This window comes from Suricata suricatta, chromosome 8 (assembly GCF_006229205.1).
Source record: "Suricata suricatta isolate VVHF042 chromosome 8, meerkat_22Aug2017_6uvM2_HiC, whole genome shotgun sequence".
Lineage (NCBI taxonomy): Eukaryota > Metazoa > Chordata > Mammalia > Carnivora > Herpestidae > Suricata > Suricata suricatta.
In genome coordinates, this window is record NC_043707.1 from 137,523,901 (window position 1) to 137,545,372 (window position 21,472).

The 21,472-nt window shown below is 53.2% G+C and overlaps 1 protein-coding gene across 1 annotated transcript; it reads left to right on the plus strand.

The window, feature by feature from the left end:
* Window position 1: 1 nt before the first annotated feature.
* NOL9 (nucleolar protein 9) lies at window positions 2-21,283 on the plus strand (the record flags this gene model as incomplete). Its single annotated transcript, XM_029945930.1, has 13 exons — window positions 2-52; window positions 1,581-1,800; window positions 3,058-3,185; window positions 5,824-5,959; window positions 6,059-6,155; window positions 6,642-6,739; window positions 12,192-12,353; window positions 12,493-12,790; window positions 13,967-14,078; window positions 15,888-16,065; window positions 17,481-17,614; window positions 18,215-18,500; window positions 18,763-21,283. Coding segments are annotated over 12 exons (1,767 nt in total), but the record flags the coding sequence as incomplete, so codon positions are not given.
* Window positions 21,284-21,472: the final 189 nt, after the last annotated feature.

Sequence of the window (21,472 nt, forward strand, 5' to 3'; positions counted from 1 at the left end):
GGTGCGGCCGGCCGGCCCGGGCCGCGCGTTGTTGCTGCTGCCGCTGAACCAGGTGGGCCGCGCCGGTGGAGGGGGAGGCAGGGGGGCCGAGATCGGGGGCGGGGGGATGGGGGCCGCAGCCCCAGGACTCGCGGGCTAGGCGGGGACCGTGCGGGGTCTCGGGCCCCGGGTCGAGAGCGTTCCTCCTGGCGGCCGTGCTGAGCAGGCGGCAGCTAGGACCCTGGCGTGGAGTTCTAGGCCTTCGGAGCCGGAAGGGAATTTACTTATAGTAAATAGTAGAGATGCCAGGCTTTATGAACCCTTTTAATACTCTCAGCTCTGTGGACTCATTACCTTTGTTTCTGTTAAGTGTTTACAGACAGGAAACTGAGATCTAGCTTAGGTAACTTGCTAAAGGCATACAGTAAGGGCAGAGCTAAGACTCAAACCCAGCAGCTTAATTTCTGGGCCTGCGTTCTTCACCTGGCCGCTGGTGTGGGAGGTCCTCCTGCAGTGCTGGCGGGGGGGTGGGGGGTGGGGGGGGCGGAGAGTGAAAACCCAGGAATGGGAGAAACTTGGCAGGCGGTGGGCCTTGCTAGAGAGAGATCTGTGACCACAGCAGAGCCCAGGTCATGGGACCCTCTTGTTCTTCATGTGTCTGTCTACTCCAGCTATCTCTGCAGCTGTGGTGGGATAGGAGATCAGGATAAAGATAATCCGTACCCGATGGTCACCTAGTACCTAGTACAGTGTCTTATTAGGTAGGAATCCACCCCTTTTTGATATGAGAATAGCAAGAGTTTAGAATTTTTTTTCTTTTAGAGAGAGAGAGAGAGAGAGAGAGAGAGAGAGAGAGCAAGCAAGCAAGCAAGCGTGCGCGCTACACCACAAGCAGGGAAGAGGGGCTGATAGAATCCCGTCCCAAGCAGGCTCCATGCTAAATACAGAGCCTGATGTCGGGCTTGATCTCCTGAATTGTGAGATCATGACCTGAGGCGAAATCCAGAGTCAGAGGCTTAAACCAACCGGGCCACCCAGGTGCCCCTACACATATTTTTTCATTCATTAATTAATTAATTACTTTTAAATGTTTGTTTTAGAGAGAGAAAGAGTGAGAGTGAGTAGGGAAGGGGCAGAGAGAGAGGGAGACACACGGTCTAAAGCAGGCTCCAGGCTCTGAGCTGAATGACCCAAGACATTTTTTTTAAGGGAGGGGATGCCTGGTTGGCTCAGTGAGTGGAGCATGCTGCTCTTGGTCTCAGGGTCATCAGTTTGAGTCCCATGTTGGGTGTAGAGTTTAGTTTAAAAAAAAAAAAAAGAGTTTTGAAAATTTTAGTCATGGGGACACCTGGGTTGCTCAGTCGGTTAGGCATCCAACTCTTAATTTAGGCTCAGGTCATAATCTCATGGTTCCTGGGATCAAGCCACAGTGTAGAGCTTGCTTGGGGTTCTCTCTCCCTCTCTCTGTGAGCTTTCCCTGCTCACACTTTCAGGAGTACGCTGTCTCTCAAAATAAATGAATGAATTAAAATTTTTTTCAGTCATTAGCAACAGGATTTGTAATGTTATTTCTTCTTTTTTATCCCCCCTTTCCTTGCCAGGGGTTTACGTTTAGCGGGATCTGTCGTGTGACGTGCCTCTACGGCCAGGTGCAGGTGTTAGGTTATACCATCGGCCAAGGCCACCCTGCCCAAGAGGTCTTCTCCACCTACACGCACTCCCGCCTTACTATCAGCGCGGTTCATTATTCCATCCCTGAGAAAAGCAAGAAGGAGATGAAGAGGGAAGCCCAAGCTTTGCTCAGACCTCACCTTAACCAGGGTAAGGAAAAGAAGTGGATGGTTTACTGAGGGTGCACTATAATCAGGCGGGTATTTTTATTTTTATTTTTTTAAACAGTTTAGTCTTTTACTTCTTTTTTTTATGTTTTATTTATTTTTTTGATACAGAGAGAGACAGAGCATGAGAGGGGGAGGGGCAGACTGAGAAGGAGACACAGAACCGGAAGCAGGCTCCAGGCTCTGAGCTAGCTGTCAGCACAGAGCCTGACGCGGGGCTCGAACCCACAAACGTGAGATCTGACCTGAGCCGAAGTCAGAGGCTTAACCGACTGAGCCACCCAGGCGCCCCTATTTTTTTATTTAAAAAAATGTTAATGTCTAGTTTTGAGAGGAAGACAGAGTGCAAGTGGGGAAGGGGCAGAGAGAGCGCAATGCAGAATCCGAAGCAGGCTCCAGGCCCTGAGCTGTCAGCACAGAGCCCAGCACGGGGCTCAGACCCACGAAGCATGAGATCATGACCTGAGCCAAAGTTAGATGCCCAACTGAGCCACGCAGGCGCCTCAGTAGTAGTTTTCGTTTTATTTGTTTTGAGAGAGCACGAGTGGGGGAGGGGCAGAGAGAGAGGGAAAGAGAGAAAATCCCAAGCAGGCTCCCCACTGCCTGCCCAGAGCCCAACCAGAGCTCAAAGTCATGAAACTGAGATCATGACCTGAGCCTAAACGCTTGACCATCTGAGACACCCAGACGCCCCCAAGGCTAATGTTTTTAGATGCTTCCTGTTACCTACACGTTGCACACTTTTCTATGTCTTTAAACCTTCACATGGGTCCTGTGAGTGCAACTTGTTTTCACTGTTTTTCCAATGAGAAAAGTTACCCGAGGCCACACAGCTAGTGTGTGTGTAGCAAAAGCAATCCTGGACTGACCTCTCCATCCTTTTTTGCAATCTGGTTTCCTGCGGGAGGTCCTGATATAATTTCTGCTCTTAAAAAGTTGACAATTCAGCCAAGGAGAAGGTAGTCCTAAATAGCGTAGCATTTAACGGAATTACTCTTTCTTTTTTTTTTTTTAATATTTATTTTTGGGAGGGAGAGCGCATGCCTGCACACACGGGGAGGGGCACGGAGAGAGGGAGCCAGAATCCCAAGCAGGCTCCACAGAGCCCAGCTCAGGGCTGGATCCCACCAACTGAACCGTGCGATCATGACCTGAGCCGAAATCCAGAGCCTGTCGCTTAGCCGACGGAACCCCCCTGCGCCCCTGGAGTTTCTAAGGTACCTCATTTTTCTCTTCACAGATGACAGGTGCTCGTTGATGAAGAATTTCTCTCCTCTGTGTTCCATTGTGCTGCTGGAACAGCTGAAGACCTCCACCGTCAACTTCTTAGTCAGCCACCCGGGTCTGTCCTACATCTTCGTGCAGGAGGTGCACCCGGTTTTCATTCTGAGTTTTTGCTCCTTACTTTCGTGGAAACCGACATGCGCCTGGGAGGGCGGTGCGTCTGGTGTGGGGGGTGGGGCGGCGAAGGTGCGTCACGAAAACGTGGTCCCCGCCGCGTGTCATCCCCCACTGAACGCCGCTCTTCTGCGTCGGAGGTGGTTAAATGCCTTTTGGAATTTTTACTTATTTATTTTTCCAAAGTTTGTTTTCTTTTGTTTTAATCCACCTCTCAATGTGAGGCTCAGACGCAGAACCTGAGGGTCAGGGGTTGCCTCCTTTACCGACCGAGCCAGCCAGGTACCCCGACTTTTCAATTTTTAAAATGGTTATCTTCTTTTTTTTTTTTAATGATTATTTATGGGGAGGGGTGGAGACGCAGAATCCGAAGCAGGGTCCAGGCTCCGAGCTGTCATTTCCCTAACGCTGCAAAAGCACAGAGCCCGACGTGGGGCTCCACCTCACAAACCGTGAGATCATGACCTAAATCTGAAATCAGACGCTTGACCGACTGAGCCCCCCAGGCGCCCTAGAATGGTTATCTTTTTATCTTGATTCATTGACTTGAGACAGTGAAATAAATTTCTCTGTGAACGTACTTGGGTGTATTTACACCTTCTCTCCTCTCTGTCTCCCTCTTCACATTATTGCTGGTCACGCTCTTAATTCCGTACAGTCAGGTTCCGTCTCTGTAATTGTCTCCCGTGAGCCCTACTGTTGAGCCTAATCTGCAGGATTTTTATCAGATTGGATTACATGCAGCTTTTTAGCCTACCCGCCTGGGGGCCTGGAATTCCTGAGGGGGGCGCTGTGGGAGGAGCAGATCGAGGTGGTAACTTTGAGAAGCCTGCTGGACCACTGGACATGTCACGGGGCCGGTTGCGTATGTGAGTCCGGACTTGGGAGGTTCAGCAGAACGGCCCAGAGACCGTGAGATGGGACAGTAACACCAAAGGAGCGGGTGCAGAGAAACAAAGAGGTTGGAGGTGTGAGCCCTCCGGCACTGAGGCCAGAATCCGTCTGGCTGAGGGAAAGGGAGCCGCAGGGGCTGGGACAGAGCGGTCACTGACGGAGAAAAACCCTGTGAGTGTGGTCCCGAGGGGTTGGGAGGAGCTGGACATGGGAGGAGGGGCCTGAGAAGGGAGCGTGGGGGCAGGGGCAGCTGGGGGGAGGGCCTGACTGGAATAGGGTGGGGAGCCTGGGGAGAGAGCAGCCCTCGGGTTTAATAGTGAGAGATTTTGCTTTCGTGGAGGTAAGGATGTGACGCGGTAGTTGGAGGAGTGTGGTCAGAGTTTTGTTTTTTGTTCAGGTGGATGAAAAAGCCCCAGCAAGTTTGGACACAGCCGGCGGGAATAATCCAGAGCGGGGAGGGTGCCCGGGGTGCGGCAGAGAGAGGGGAGGACAGTAGAAGTGCCGTGTCCCTAGGGAAGGCTTCTGGGTCTGGTGTCTGCAGGCCTGGGGCAGTCGCCTGGTGGAGGAGTCGCTGGAGGAAGTGGCCGGGGTGGGGAGGCGGGGCAAGTAGAATTTCTCTTCTGACGTTTCGTTTTGCTCCCGGAAGCGGGTCAGGATGCTCACTGAGTGGGATCGGAGCCGGGAGGGAGGTGCTGGAGGTGTGAGTGAGAGGCGGGGGCATGAAACGAGCAGGACAGCGAAGGGACCCGGGAGGCCGCATCAGTTTCCTGTGTTGCAGAAGCCGTTGGCGCGGTGAGGGCCGTGTTACCAAGCTCTGCTTCTTGGGAAGGAAGGTTCTCAACGCCTTGATGTGTTTTTTTACATTTATTTTTAGCTTTATTTCTTTTTTTTTCCTGGGACTTCACCACCATTTATATTCCTCATGCTCCTTTTGGGTGAGTCCCCTCCCCCGCCGAGTTACTACTCCCAGCGTTGTTTCTTCACGTGAGCTCTGTATGACCTCATAGGGGTACTCTTGTTTTCTTTCTCTCCCCGGAAGATGTTTTCATTTTGCTCTCCGTGATTGATAGTTGAGCACAGTATCGAGTCTTTCACTCAAAACCTTGCTCCGCTGTTGTCTAGAATCCAGAGCTGCTGCTCGGGAGTCCCACACCAGACCGGTTCTCGGGCCTTCCACGGTGTCTTTCCCCGGGGGGTGGTGAGTTGCACGAGGACATGATCGTGCAGGGGGGACTCTTCCTTGATCCTCTTCACCTTCACCCCAGGGCCTTATTCCCCCCCGAGCCCCGGCTGCGTCCGCGAGGGTCTGCCCACGGCCCGGGCTGCTGCCTTGCTCGCCTGGTCCTTCGGCGAGCGCACCAGGGGCCTGGGGGCCTGTCTTCCCTGCTCTCCACTCCGTCTGCGTGTGCTTCTTTCCTCGTCACTTTAGGTCTGCGGTGACTTCCTTGGTGTTACTCGAAATCACTAGTCTGCTGGACAGCTGTGCCGTGGCCTTCTGTGAATTGTTCTTGGGGCAATCTCTTAAATCTGCACACGTTTCCCTTTCCTTGGGGGGCCTCCTGCAGAGGGAGGACCAGCAGGGGTGGCTGCGGGGCAGCTGACGAGCCTAGCAGAGAAGCCGTAGCGCACAGCCTCGAGGGGCACTAATCTAGAACCCCATGAAGAATCGTGTGCCGTGTTCGTCTTCGGTTAAAGCTCACGTTGTTCGTTCCAGACCCCAACCTTCCAGGTTAACTCTGAACGGCGAGCCCTGAAGTCTGTGGGCATTAAAAGAGAGAGGAAGAAGAACGGCCTCTGTTTCACCGAGAGCACCCTGTCCGCCATAGAAGAGCTCGTCACCGTGTCCTGTGGTGAGTGACGCGCGGTGACGCCTCGGAGGGTGGCGGTCTGCGGTCAGAGCCCTAACGAAGGTGGCTGATCCCAGGTGGCCATGTTTCTTGTGCCCCCAGAAGAAGTAGACGGCTGCCCTGTCATTCTGGTCTGCGGCGGTCAGGACGTTGGAAAGTCGACGTTTAATAGATTCCTGATGAACCAGTTGTTAAATAGGTGAGTGGTATTGTTTTTTGTTTGTCTGCTTTTGTTTTGTTTAGACAGGTAATTAGATTCGGGGCATGAAATAGGATTTTTGATTTAAGAAGCTAGGCAGGGGTGCATCCTGACTCAAGTAGAGATTACCTCCAAGTCTGTGCGGAGCCGCTCGGCTGTTTCGGAGCGAGACGGGGGTGCTCCTGGGGTGTGCTGCCCTCGCGTGGCCGCGGGGGCCGCGGGGGCGCCTGTCTCAGGCTCTGTATTTGTCCGCACCGGAGGCTCAGAGTGGGGAGAAATTCTGTTGTATTTCGAAACTAGTTTTAGGAAAGACCACGTTGTACCCGTGTGGTGAATGGATACTATGGCCGTGCCTGAACATTTTCTTTTCATTGACTGTCAGCGTCCAACCCTACAGGCTATACAGGGTGGATCATGCTGTAAGATCTGACCTATGTAGACGTAATAAAGCTAGCTAAGGTTTCCTTTACTCCTTTTAAATTTCAGTATTTCCTGCGTTGACTATTTGGAATGTGATCTGGGACAGACAGAATTTACGCCTCCGGGTTGCATTTCTTTACTTAATATTACAGAACCAGTTCTAGGTATGTATTATATGTTTCTTTTTTTTTTTTTTAAGTGTTCACTTATATTTGAGAGAGAGAGAGACAGAGCACAAGCAGGGGAGGGGCGGAAAGAGAGGGAGACGCAGAATCTGCAGCAGGCTCCAGGCTCTGAGCTCAGGAAGGGGCCTGAACTCAGAGCCGTGAGATCACGACCCGAGCTGAAGTCGGCCGCTTCACCGAGTGAGCCACCCAGGTGCCCCCCTTTTCTAAACGTTTGTTTGTATTAGAGTGTATGTCGTATGCTTCTTAACGTCTTGGTTTTTTTTAAACCCAAACATAATGATAGAAAAAATGGAAAGATATAAACGTCTAAACATGAAAAAAAAGAGTGTGAAAGTGAACATTGCCCCTCCCCTCCCAACCCACGGTTTTCCCATAACTGTTCTCCTAGCTTCCAAAAAACTAAACTCAAACTACGATAATCTTCTAGGGTTCCATTTGGTAAAGGGAACTGGTACCTATTTTGTTTTGTATAAATCAGAAACATCCCTTCCTATAGTATTTAGTACACTTCCGTAACCCGATATGATGCTCTAAATCTAGAAATTACATTGACGCGGTTCTATTAACTAATCCGCTGATTTTCATCAAAATCCATCAGTTATCCTATTAATGTCCTTTTTATGGTTCAGAATCCCACTCAGTAGTCCTGCTGCTTTTTTTTTTTTTAACGGTAAAATATACAAAGCGCGATGCAGTTTTCTGTTCTGCCCGCTGCCGCGCGTTCGGCTCAGAGACGGTGAGTACGTCTACGGGGTTACGTAATCATCGCCACTCCCTACGCCCAAAACTTTTTCTTCATCCCGAACTGAAATGCTGACCCCGTTAAACAGCACCTGCCCTCCTCGCCTCCAGCTCCTGGTCACCTCCGTGTTGGGTCCTGTCCTGTGAGTTCACTCACTCCGGGTGCGTCCTGTGAGCCCGTAACAAGATCTGCCCTTCAGTGTCTGGTTTTTTTCACTAAGCACAATTTTTTTCCTTTTTGCTTATTTTTTTAAAATTTTTCACTTATTTTTGAGGGAGAGAGAACATAAGTGGAGGAGGGGCAGAGAAAGGGAGACACAGGCTCCAGGTCTGAGCTGTCTGTGTGGAGCCCAACGTGGGGCTCAGACCCACAAGCTGAGATCATGACCTGAGCCGGAGTCGGATGCCTGACCGACTGAGCCCCCAGGCGCCCCGACAATAAATAAGTCATCCTGTGAGCACAGGTCGCCTTTCCAGTTTTTGTTAACTCTTTAGTTTTTTTCAGCAATAATTTGTGACTTTCAGCGTGTAAGTCTTTCACTTCCTTGGTTAGATTTGTTCCTAAGCGTTGGATTCTTGTAGCTATCACTGTAAGTGGAATTGCTTTCCTGATCTCCTTTCCAGATTGTTCCTACTGGTGTGTTGACCATGTATCCTGCAACTTGGCTGAATTCCCATATTACCTTCAGTAGGTTTCCTACAGATATTTTTTGGATTTTCTAGGTAGAAGATCATCATCTGCAAATAGAAATAGTTTTACGATTTCCTTTCCAGTTCGGATGCCTTTAATTCCTTCTTTCCTGTCTAAGAAGAGGCGAGGACCTCAGCGCAGTGTTGGGTAGAAGGAAGCATCCATTTCTTCTTCCCCATCTGGGAGGGAGCGCGCCTCAGCGTGCTCTCAGCTCTGGCTTTCCCGTGTCCCTCCCGTTCCTTCTTCGGGCTGAAGAAGCTGCCTTCCTTTCCGACCGTGTGGGATGTTGGTTAGGAGAGGGCGCTGGGTTTTCGTCAGGTGCCTTTTCTGCCTCTGTCAGGATACTTGGGTGGTTTTCGTGTAGTTAACTTTTAAGTTGTATTTATTTGTTTATTTTAAAAAGGGTTTTTATGGGGCGCCTGGGGGGCTCAGTCTGTTGAGCCTCCGACTTCAGCTCAGGTCAGATCTCAGGTTCGTGGGTTCGAGCTCCGCGTCGGGCTCTGTGCTGACAGCTGGCTCAGAGCCTGGAGCCTGCTTCTGGTTCTGTGTCTCCCTCTCTCTCTGACCTTCCCCCTCTCATGCTCTGTCTCTCTCTGTATCAAAAATAAATAAAACATTAAAAAATAAAATAAAAAGGGTTTTTATGTTTGTTTATCTTGAGAGAGAGAGCATGCACATAAGCAGGGGAGGGGCAGGGAGAGAGAGAGAGAGGATCCCAGGCAGGCTCCAAGCATGGAGCCTGACGTGGAGCTCGAGCCCATGAACTTTGGGATCGACCTGAGTTGAAATCAAGAGTCAGGCGCTTAACTGACTGAGCCACCCGGGCGCCCCTGTTTAGTTGACTTTTAACAGGTTTAAGATGTGATTTTTAAAGTAATCTCTACACTCGATGTGGGGGGTTCGAACTCACAACCCTGAGAGCAAGAGTTGCACGCTCTGTTGACTGAGCTGGCCAGGCGCCCCTGTTTAGTTGCCCTTTTTTTTCTTTTTTTGTAATGTTTTTTATTTATTTTTGAGAGACAGAGAGAGACAGCGTGAGTAAGGGAGGGTCAGAGAGAGAGGGAGACACAGAATCCGAAGCAGGCTCCAGGCTCTGAGCTAGCTGTCAGCACAGGGCCTGACGTGGGGCTCGAACCCACGAACTGTGAGATCTGACCTGAGCCGAAGCCGGGCGCGTAACCGACTGAGCCACCCAGGCGCCCCTAGTTGCCTTTTAAGAGAAGCAGATGCTGTGTCAGGTTGCGGGAGATGTTCTAGATTTAACAGACCTTTTGACAATGAGAATAAGTAGAACACCACGTTGCTTTTACAGTTTCATCAAACCGATTGTTTAGAATTTGTTCTTTTTTTTTTTTTTTTTTTAATGTTTTATTTATTTTTGATACAGTGAGAGACAGAGCATGAGAGGGGGAGGGGCAGAGAGAGAAGGAGACACAGAACCGGAAGCAGGCTCCAGGCTCTGAGCTAGCCGTCAGCACAGAGCCTGACGCGGGGCTCGAACCCACGCACGTGAGATCTGACCTGAGCCGAAGCCGGACGTTTAACCGACTGAGCCCCCCAGGGGCCCTAGATTTTGTTCTTTAGCTGGTTTCGCTGTTCGTGTTTTTTGTTTTCCCCAGCGCGTTTACTTTTTTACCCCTTAACCCTGCAGTGGGTGTTTCCTCAGATGTAATCCTAGCGCAGCCACCAAACCGGAGCAGCCAAACTGCCGGAGCCGCTCAAACTGCCCGCAGTTTGAAGAACTGACGACACCGGGGGAGTTTTATTGTCCACTTCTTTCTTCCTTCTTCTTTTCCTCTTGCGCAAAGCACCCTCCCTTATATATGTACCGTACCGGCTACGCGGCCGCTCCTGGTTGGCTGACAGCAACAGGGCTAACCAATTTCACGGCTTTGCATTGGTCGTACACTTGTCGCGGTATCTGGCTGGGAGGTGGGCACAGCAGAGGCAGGCGGGCCATACTTTGTCATGTGCTTGGGCGGATTGCCAAGGCGCCATCTTGCCTCCGCCTCCCACACCAAACTGCGGTCGGGCAGCCCCGGGTGCCGCCGTCCAGCCGCCCGCGCCGGCCCAGCGCCTCTCTGCACAGCGTTGGTCGTCAGCCCGGAGCGGTTCCTCCAGCTCCGCTCACTGCTCATGACCTTGGCAGTCGGGAAAGGGCATCTGTCGAGTGTCCCTCCTGGCTCGACTGGGATGTGATGCTGTGTTCTCAGGGCCTCCTCTCAATAGGCGGTCACTTGGCCCTGTCACCGGAGAGGTGGCCTCTGATCACTGGGTGGAGACCAGTGTCTGCAGGGCTTTCCACCCAGCCGTGAGGCGTGTTGTTCTTTCTGCTGACCCGTCACGGCTCGTGGGCCCCCTGGGCGGACAGAGCTAGGAAGTGCACGCACGTTCAAAGCATACACACGTGTGTCCGTGTGTGCGGATATATACACACTACATTTACGCCTCTGTGTGTGTGTTCTTTACTTATTAGGAGCCACAGGGTGACTGCAGTCATGCTGATGCCGGTCTGAGCCCTGGGTTCATTCCAGTTTTCCTCCTTCCATGTTTAGGAGCTCCGTCTCTGATGACAAGAACCCTGGCTGTGATTACCGTCAGTGTGTTCACACGGTGACTCGTCTCCTTGTAGCTGTTCAGTCCCTCTGCTCTGTGGGTACCTCCTCGGCTGTGGGCTGCCCCAAGTCCCCTCCCCCACGTTCGAGGGGCGCCTTGCCAGCCCTGTCCCAGGCGGCCCAGCACCAACCACACTGACCAAGGCCTTCACCCTGCCGGCCGTGGTGCCTTGTGGTCCTGGCCACCAGCCAGAGAAGGAAGTAGGTCAGTCTTGACGGACTGGTGCTGCGGTCGGGAATGTCTGCTCTGGGGGCCCCGGGGGGCTCAGTCGGTTAAGCAAGCGTCCAGCTCAGGTCATGATCTCACAGTTCATGGGATCGAGCCCCGTGTGGGGCCGTGCTGACACTGTGGAGCCTGGTTGGGATTCTCTGTCTCCCTCTATCTCTGCCCTTCCTCCACTCACCTTCTCCCTCTCCCTCCCTCCCTCCTTCCCTCTGTCTCTGTCTCAAAAGTAAATAAATAAACATTAAAAAAAAAAAAAGAGGAGAAAGGAGTGTCTTCTCTGGAGGTGAGCCACCTGAGTCCAAGCCCAGTTGGTGTCTACCAGGTGTGTGACCTTGGTCACGCTAATCCGCATCCTTCTCTGTGAAAATAGGGATTGTAAGACTACCTGCCTCATAGGGTTAAATGAAAATTAGGAACTAAGTGTGAAGTGCACGGGGCACAGGAAGCGCTGTGTGCTGGTAGGTGATGGCTGCCGTTACCTGTCCGAGGACGGGGACGATGGGGTTGTTCACAGGTGTATCCCAGGTATCTAGAAAAATGCTCAGTGTGTCGTGGGTGCTCAGTAAATGACTGGCTGGATTAAGACACAGTAAGTATTGGGATTAACTATAAGTAACTATGAGGGACACCTGGGTGACTCCATTGGGTAAGTGTCCAACATCGGCTCAGGTTATGATCTCACGGTTCGTGAGCTTGAGCCCCCGTCGGGCTCTGTGCTCACAACTCGGAGCCTGGAGGCTGCTTCGGATTCTGTGGCTCCCTCTCTCTCTGCTTCTCCCCTGCTTGCACTCTGTCTCTCTCAAAAATAAACGTTAAAAAAAAATGAGGATGTCTTTGTATTAAATTTAAAGCTAGGTTTCTTTTTTGAGAGAGAGAGAGAGAAGGCACAAGTGAGCGAGGGGCAGCGGGGGAGGGAAAGAGAAGCAGGGCTTGTGTTCACCTGATGTGGGTCTTGAACTCACGGACCCGGAGATCGTGACCTTACTTACGGAACGCCCCCAGGCACCCTGACAGCCTGGATTTCTGAGGACGGCCACAGCTCTTCCTCGTGGTCTTTGATTTCTTACGAATCTTTGTTACTGGCAATGGCTGAAGCAAGGCCCTCACGTCCTTCCAGACTGTCCTACATCCAGACTCTTACCTGTGTCTTCCTAGGACCACCTTTCACCCACCAGAGGACACCACAGAAAATGGTGTATTATGGGAGACCTTCCTGTAAGAACAACTACGAGAGTTACATCGAGATCATAAAGTACGTGTTCAGCTCCTACAAGAGAGAGGCCCCTCTCCTCGTCAACACGATGGGCTGGGTGTCCGGTAAGCCCCGGAGGCGCCACTGCCGGGGGAGGGGGGCAGCCACTGAGCCTTTCTCTGCCGTGGACGGGGGCGCCGTGCCCGCGGAGACGCGTGTCCCTGCGCTCCAGCGTGCCCACCGCTCGTGTCCTCGTCCCCACAGACAAGGGGCTCCTGCTGCTCATCGATCTCATCCGGCTGCTGTCTCCCAGCCACGTGGTCCAGTTCAGCTCCGGGCGGAGCAAGTACATGCCGAACCTCACCCCCGACTACGTGGACAGCATGGACGGCCTGTACACCAAGAGCAAGTCCAGGGCCCGGAACCGAGGTTTCCAGCTGGCAGAGTTCACAGAGAGCTTGGAATTTGCTGACGAAGAGAAGGAGAGTCCGGTCCTGTTCACTGGACATAAACTGATTTGCGTCCATTCGGACTTCGCATTTAGGAAAACTCCACGAAACAGGTAACGAGACCGTCGAGGCTGGAGGGCCAGGCTCTCATCGGTGTGACAGGCCTGTCTGCCCTCAGCTCCGGGAGGGGAAGCGGCCCTCGGAGAGGGCTCGGGTCTCCGGCCCAGCTGCACGTTCAGGAGGAGGACAGGCTGGCTCGCGAGCCGTTATTTTCCCAGTGGAGATACAGACAGTGCCTGACGGAATATGGTTTGGTTTTCAAAAGTTTTTTTAGTTTTTTTTTTTTTTAATGTTTATTTGTTTTTGAGAGAGCACAAACAGGGAGGGGCAGAGACAGGAAGACACACAATGCTTAACCGACTGAGCCACCCAGGCGCCCAGATTCTTAGTTTTTTGACGTTACGAAAGTATGAAAGCGATACAGATTCAGTAGACCCTCTACTTTGAATTTTGAATATTGATCTTTTCCCGGGCAGGCGACACCGCACTAGGTGCTCCGTCCCGATGCCGGGCAGAGGCAGTGCCTGCAGCTCCCCCATCAGCCCCGGGGGGGCACGGGGTACGGACCGCCGCTCCGCACCCACGCGGCCCGGGCTTTGTACCCGAGGACTCTGCCCGGCGGTGGGCTGACGTGCGTGTCCTGAGCAGGTTCCAGGTGGACGAGGGCTAGCTGTGACGTCCAGAAGCCGAAGTACTGTTTTTCTGTTTTTTTTTTTTTATGTTTGTTTGTTTTTGAGAGACAGCACAGCAGGGGAGGGGCAGAGAGAAGGGGACACCATCCGAAGCAGGCTCCAGGCTCAGAGCTGTCAGGACAGAACCCGACACGGGGCTCAGACTCTGAAGCCGTGAGATCATGGCCTGAACCGAAGTCGGACGCTCTGCTGAGCCCCCCGGGTGCCCCGGTAGGTGAGGTGTCTTCAAGGCATTTTCACCTTCCCGTGTTTCCAGCCTCTGGTGGGCGTATGAAGATGGAACCGCAGCATAAGTTGAGGAAAACCTGTCGCCGGAAGTGGCCCCCAGCTCTGGTCGCCAAGAACCTTTATTTAAAGGCTAGTGTTTAGGCGTCGTGTTTTTCCCTTTCGTTTACAGAAAGGCAGGGTGTGCCAGTGTCAAGGTGGGGCGTGAGCTCCGTATCCAAACGGCCTGTGTCACGGCCGGCGTCCTGGGTTTCTGAGCGGGAGGTGGACGTGTGAGGTGAAATCTCCACTTCATTCTGATTTACTTTTCAGAGAGTCGCATAACAAGGTTTTTCGTGACCTGGCGGTGCTGGGTTACCTCAGCCAGCTGCAGCCCCCGGTGCCAAAACCGCTCTATCCCTTACATGGTCTGACACCCTACCAGGTAACCTGAACTTGTGCGAGGAATTGTCTTTGTCTCCTTAGCGGACACTTGTACGGCCTCCTGGGAGCCCCCGGTTCCTGTAGCCTCTTGCCCCCAGGGCAGCCCGGTTCCGGAGCTTCCGTGACTGCCCCCGGTTACAGATGGGAGCTTGCATGATCTCGCGTGGGAGTCCGAGCCCTCCGTCGGGCACCACTGTGCTTCGTGCTGGTTAAGAATGTTCTGCCTGGGGGCGCCTGGGGGCTCAGCCATTTAAGTGTCTGACTCTTGGTTTCGTCTCAGGGCATGATCTCAAGGTTTGTGAGTTCAAGCCCCTCATCAGGGCTTGGGATTCTCGGTCCCTCCCTCTCTCTGCCCCTCCGCTGCACATACTTGTGTTTGCACTTGCTTGAGCGCGCGCTCTCTCTCTCTCTCTCTGTCTCAAGAATAAACGTTTAAGGGGCACCTGGGCAGCTCAGTGGGTTAAGCCTCCAACTTCAGCTCAGGTCATGATCTCGTCCGTGAGTTCGAGCCCCGCATCGGGCTCTGTGCTGACAGCTCAGAGCCTGGAGCCTACTTCGGATTCTGTGTCTCCCTCTCTCTCTTTGCTTCTCCCCTGCTCATGCTCTGTTTCTGTCTCAATAATAAATAAATACTAAGAGGAACTTTTTTTTTTTTTTTTTTTAAAGAATAAACATTAGGGGCCCCTGGGTGGCTCAGTCGGTTAAGCATCCGGCTTCGGCTCAGGTCAGATCTCACAGTTCGTGGGTTCGAGCCCCGCGTCGGGCTCTGTGCTGACAGCTAGCTCAGAGCCTGGAGCCTGTTTCAGATTCTGTATCTCCCTTTCTCTCTGACCCTCCCCTGCTCCAGCTGTCTCTCTCTGTCTCTCAAAAATAAATAAAAAGCATAAAAAAATTGAATTAAAAAATAAATAAAAAAAATAAAGAATAAACATTAAAGAGAAAAAAAGAACCTCCTGCCTGCTTCAGAGGCGGCGCTGGGCGCTTCTGCTGCGGCGCATTCACTTCCGGGCCGGGTGATTTGGTTTCTTGCCTGCAGAGCGGAGGCCGCGCCAGGCCTCCCGGGACGGTCGGGGGTCCAGCGACAGCTCGGGGGTCCAGCGACTGCTCACGGGTCCGAGGTGGAGGCCTGCTCGCGTGTGTTTGCCTCTCGGAAGCCCCTGAACTCTAACCCGTGTAGGTTATCTTGGACTTGGCATCTCATGTGTCTGTTTAGACAAGAAAGTTCTAGGCATCTGTTTAGATTTCTAGCAAGTGTTGGCTAGCAAAGAACTTCTTTTGAATTTCTTTGTATTAAATATTTAGTCAATATTTGTTAGTGTTTCCATTCTGTTCAGATGCTTTTTGGTAAGCACTTTGGCCAACATAGCTAATTTTTTGGTCTTTCCTTTTTTCTTTCTCTTTCTTTCCTTTTAATACTTACTTATTTTTGAGAAAGTGCGCGCGGGGGAGGGTGGAGAGAGGGGGGACAGAGGACCTGAAGTGGGCTCTGTGCTGACAGCTGCAAGCCTGACGTAGGGCTCGAACTCATGAACCTCAAGACCATGACCTGACATGGAGGAGGGCACTTGTGGGGAGGAGCACTGGGTGTTGTATGGAAGCCAACTTGACGATAAGCTATAAAAAATAAGTAAGTGAATAAGTACATAAATAAGGTCATGACCTGAGCTAAAGTCAGAGGCTCAACCAGCCCACTGAGCCCCCAGGCGCCTCTGGCCAACGTAACTTTAGGTAGCTGGTTAGTCAGCTTTTAAAAATTAAAAGTAATCTTTCCGGTCAAATCCGTTGAGGGAGACGCGCATGTATTTTTCAGGTCCCTTTCAATGCAGTCGCTCTCCGGATCACGCACGCCGATGTCGCTCCTACCCACATACTGTACGCCGTGAACGCCAGCTGGGTTGGTCTTTGCAAGATCCTAGATGACGTCAGAGGATACGCCAAGGGGCCGGTCCTGCTCGCCCAGACTCCGATCTGCGATTGCTTGGGATTTGGTGAGCGAGGGTAACCCACGGGCGTATATCCCCTGGACTCCATCCCTTTCTCCCCCTGTAGATGGCTGGTCTTGACCTTGTGTCTGTCTCCCAGCTGGAGTGATCAGAGAGGTGTCTCTAGCTTCTGTACCACGGGCCTGGGGGCCGGCGGGCAGGAAGGAAGCCGCAGGTTCTCTGCTTCTGCCTCCTGTACATCTAGGACTCTCACGGGCCTGGTCATGGCCTTCCTCTCACCTGACACGTTTTCCCTAGGCCATCTGTCCCCGTGCTGGTGCCCTGGATCCATCCGTAGGCCGATCGCATTGGCTCCCCGTAGCCTGGCTGCGTGTCTGAGTTCCAAGCCCACGTTCGCAGCACACGTCTTCTCTCGGGTATCTCACGGACCTCTGAGTTCGAGGTCCGAGACCGAGGTCCTGATGTTCTCCCCCGACCCCTGCCACCCAGCCTCCTGTCCTGTTCCTGGTGTTTAGGCCAGAGCCCTGGGTCCACCTTGCCTTTACTCACCACACCCAGCCCCCTAGCAGGTTTGGGAGCTTGTTTCCAAAGTGTGGCATCTCGTCTCTTCTTGCTCTGCCAGGCTGAGCCACGGCTTTTGTGCTGGACTCCACACAGGCGACCCGAGGACAGACATGATTATGTCACCTCCTGGCGCTCCCATCACACGGGCCAGGGCCATTGGCCTCGTGGTGCTTCGGGGCCCTTCCTCCTTCGCCAGGCCCGCCTCCTATGATTGTCCCCCTGCTCACTGAAGTCAGTAGATGTCAGGGCATGATTCTAGAAGGGTGCTGGACTTAACGTGACCCTCAGCAAAACCCTGAAATAATGACACGTTTTTGCTCCATATAAAACTACTTTGCAGACGTGTTTCCATAGAAACGTGTCCCCTGGTACAGAGCATGAAGAGAGTCGTCTCTCTGTTCCCCATGGTGGTCTTTCTCCCTGGTCTGGGTGCCTCCCTGAGGACAGTCCCGGCCCTGGGGCGTGGACCCCGTTGCTTCCTCACAGCAAAACGGGGGGACGGGGCCCAGGCGCCGTCAGATACTCCGTCTCTTGGAACTTTGTATTTTCAAAGCAAGACACAGTTGAAATTGAAATTCTTCCTATATTTTTAAAAAATGTTTTCTTATGTTTTCATTTTGAGAGAGAGAGACAGAGTATGAACGGGGGAGGGGCAGAGAGCGCGGGAGACACAGAACCGGAAGCAGGCTCCAGGCTCCGAGCTGTCAGCACAGAGCCTGACACGGGGCTCGAACCCACGGCCTGTGAGATCATGACCTGAGCCGAAGTTGGACGCTCAACTGACTGAGCCACCCAGACGCCCCTGAAATTCTTATTTTAAAAGCCATGTTTTGATTCTCAGTGGTAGGGAGATTAAACATTTTCCAGAAAGGGTGTCTGTTTTGTGTGTCTTCAAGGAATCTGCAGAGGCATCGACATGGAGAAGAGGCTGTACCACGTCCTCACGCCGGTGCCCCCGGAGGAGCTGCGGGACGTGAACTGTCTGCTGGTCGGAGCCGTCTCCGTCCCCCAGTGTGTCTTCAGGAGCCAGGTGGGTGGCCGTGTGCGGGCGGAGGGAGTCATGGGAACGCGTCATCGTGTGCGCAACTCACACTTGGCTGTAGACGCTGGAGGAGGCAGCTGGAGCGGCCGGGTGGCCCCAAAGGTCCAAGGCCAGGAATTGCCACCGTTTACGGTCAGGGGCCCCGCGGTAGTGCCGTTATCCCAGCAGTGACTTGTGGGAGAAGAGAGCAGAGCTGACCTCCCTAGGGGACCCCTGCCGGAGGACGGTCTTTGGGCGCATCAGTGGGAAGGTCACGTTGGCTAAGGGCATCTGTGGTGGCCTGAAAGCCAGGCTGTGAGGCCTCCTGGCATCTGGGGCCCCCGTACGCCCCACCCCTCCTGGCTGCTCGTCCTGACTCGTGTGAGACAGAAATGCACCCGCGCCCCCTGACTCTCGGCTGATGTGTTTGTGGAGTTGAATTGGACGGAGCGGATGGGGCCGCCCGGGGGGAGGGGCCGGAGGTCGTAGGAGTGCAGGGCTTCATTCACACTCACTTCTAACAGGACCTTCTGGGGAAGAAAGGAAATACTGCAGACTGGCTGGCGGGGTCGGGGACCTTCCCTCATTCTCGTTGTGTTTCTATTTCAGTGTGGGCTTGAAGGCACAATGCCTTACATCACAACAGACTATAATTTTAAACTTCCTGGAGCATCAGAGAGAGTTGGAGCAAGAGAATCGGTGGAGGAAACACGCATAGAGAAAGTGCACCCAAAACCTAGGCACCATCGAAAAATATACTGACACCGACGTTGTTAACAGGGGAAGGAGCTTTGCTGCCAGAAACTCCTCTCCGTCGACGGACTGACGGCCGTGGCGGGAACTGTGCGGCTGCGCAGCGGGCAGCGCCCCCGGGCGCCTCGTGGGTCTGTTAAGGGTAAATATAACTTTTTTTTTTAATGCTTTTATTATTTATTTTTGGGAGAGAGACCGAGTGTGCATGGGGGAGGGGCAGAGAGAGGAAGACCCAGAATCCGAATCAGGCTGCAGACTATCAGCACGGAGCCGACCTGGGGCCGGAACTCATAGACCGTGCGCCAAGGCACCTGTCAATCTCATTCATTTTAAAGCTACGTGACCTAGAGTTCTGCTCTAGCGTTCTCTATGGTTCATCATACTTGCTATTTTATTTTCTAAAGGGTTAAAGCCACAGTAAAACGTGTGTACATCATTAGATCAGAAAGAACACAGTTGATTCCTCAAAAAACTCTTCAACGTCCTGGTTTTTGGAATCTGAATAAAAATCGGGAAACCGGGGCCACAGAACTCTACCAAAGAGGAAGGCAGGCCAGCTGGTGGGGCCGCCAGCTCAGCGGGATGTGGGGGCTCCCCTGGCCCTCGGGCCACGCCGCAGACGGGGCCGGGAGGGCGGGCGGCGGGGTCCGCCTGCGGCTGGGCCGGGCCGTCCTCACGCCGTCATTTGATGCTGTCCGCCTTCTCTTCCATTCCCTCGGCCGGTGTGTCCCGTGTCACAAGATCATGTTTAGTCTGTTCAGTTTAATCAAGGTTAATAGATTAAAGATTTGGACTCAGAAAAACCCTTCGTATTTTGGGGGGTTTTTTGATTGTTTTCATCGGATGACTTGAAGCTGAAAAAGTTGCCCTCAATCCAGGAAACCTTTCCCGTGGCCTCTTTAGAGCTCTGTCCTCGTTGACCTCTCATCTGAGAGTGAAGACACCCTGTGCGCAGAGCTGCACACCAGGCAGCTTGGGGGGGGCTGGCGGTGTCTGGGGAAAGCCCCGTCTTGCCTTTGACAGCTGGACCTGAACTTGTCCGTGCGGACGGACGACTCTGCCGCTGAGTTCTCCAAGGGGGCGGGTTCTGATCCTCCAGGGCTGGAAGTGGACTCGGGCGGGGTCATTTGGCCGTGCGCTTGGATCAGTGGGAAGCTGACGGAGGTCGCCTTTCAAACGAGTCTGTGAACCCCGGCGCTCCTGCGGGCTGTGGGGGCGGCCGCTCGCTCCACCGGGAGTGCCGGCGTCTGTGCAACGTCCCACCTCCCGGCGGCCCTCGAGTCTCGGGCCACACGCACAGGTCTCACCAGAGCGCCGCCACCCTCCAGATTGGTTTTGACTCCCTAGACTGTTTAAGGGCTAACTTGGTTGCCTCATTCGTGTTTAAATTTACCTCGTGTGTGTGTTTCTGTGTCAGCCTTGCCAAGAATTTTACACTTCTGCCGTCATCAGCTTTTTGCCTCTTTTCCTACTTCCTGTGTCTTCACAGTGATCCCCGTTATAAGTCACTGGCAGCAAGTGTCCAGAGGAAGGACGGTGGTGCCCTGGCGCTTGCATTTCTTTCATTCCAGGCCTGCCTTTGGCCCCATTTCCCCCCCTGCCCTTCAGGGCTGTCTGGGAGTGATGTGCACAAGCGCTGCCACTAGAGGGAGCCGCTGCCGCCGGTCCGGTGGCCATCTGCCTAGGACATCCTGGAGGCTGAGGCCTGGGGACTTGGCTCTCCGGCTGGCGCGGTGGGCCTGGTCAGACTGGCAGCAGGGCCGTCTACCCCGGAGGTCAGTCCCTTTGACCGTCAGCTCAGCAGTTGGGGCTTTTTGTCGTTTTTGCAGTCTTAGGGTTCAGAGTATGGTAGTAAGTTCTGTGCTTGAGTTCTTCTCCACAAAACTCCATTTGCGTGTGTGTGTGATTCCATGCTTATTTTAAGGAAAAGAAATAATATGAATCAGAACTTGAAACCCCTAGTTGCTCCTTTTGTGGTTCTTTAAACGAGGTTCCTCTGCAGGAAGGATCAATGTGAAAATAGATACCGAGGTTCTTGGATCCTGGGGTTTTATTTTGTAAGCAGAGTTCAGCTCGCAGCGGTCCTCGGTTAGGTGTGGGGGCGGGGCATGGAACCAAGGTCTGAGAAGGGAGAGGGCTAGTTGAGCTGGCCCCTCGGGTGCCTTGAATGTTTGTGGAATCCGTCTGGGAGAGGCCTGCGGGGGTGGGGGGCCCTGGGCTGGACAGACGGAGCCCACCCCTCCACTGAGACCCCCTTGCGGGGAGGCTGCTTACCTCCCAGACTCGGGTTTCCGCCCAGCCAAGTGAGCACCAGAGGACACAGAAGCAGGTGGCTTCCGTTGTGCCAGACGGTGATTTTTTTTTTGTTTTTAATTGTCCAATTGCTAGCTTCCTTCCTTAGGCTTCGATGTGGCCGTTCGGTGGGTAAGGCGGCGGGCTTCAATGTCCGAGGTCGGAGTTGGAATCCCGAGCGGCCCCGGGCCGGCCGTGGGACTTTGCAAGAGACATTTCACCTCAGCCTGTGTACTTCTAAGCTGGGATGGAGGTGTCTTTGCCCTCTGGTGCCTGTGCGTGGGGGGCGGTGTAGACAGGGACCAAGATGGTGTTCCTCACCATCACTGGCTCGAAGAAGCTAAATATTTAAATCCACAGCCGGGGACGTGGGTTCCGTGCCTTCCCCTGAGTCCCCATTCCTAGAAGTTTTCCGTAGACCTCTACTTGACTGCTTCTCAGACTGTGTGAACACGTCTCACACGTGGAAGGTGGGGTTAGGCCCGCCGCCGTGTGGGTGATCACTGTCTCGTCCGGAGTTTTTCTGGTGGGGTGTGTGTGTTACAGACTTGGCATCCTGCCACGTGGTTTTCTGTGCAGCGCTTCTCTGTTGTCATGTGAACCTCTGTATCATTAAAGATTTTTGAGAACGTGGCTTTAATTGTGTGATTTTATTGTGTACACGCAGATAGTCCATTTTATTCTAGGGTATTCTTCGAACACAGGAGAAATTATGACCAAGGCTGGGGAGAACAAAGCCTTGGGAAATGGCATCTGGATGCCAGAGCAGGGGAGACAGGAAGCCCTAGCAAATGCCGGTGCCCTTTTCCGGCCCCGTACCCA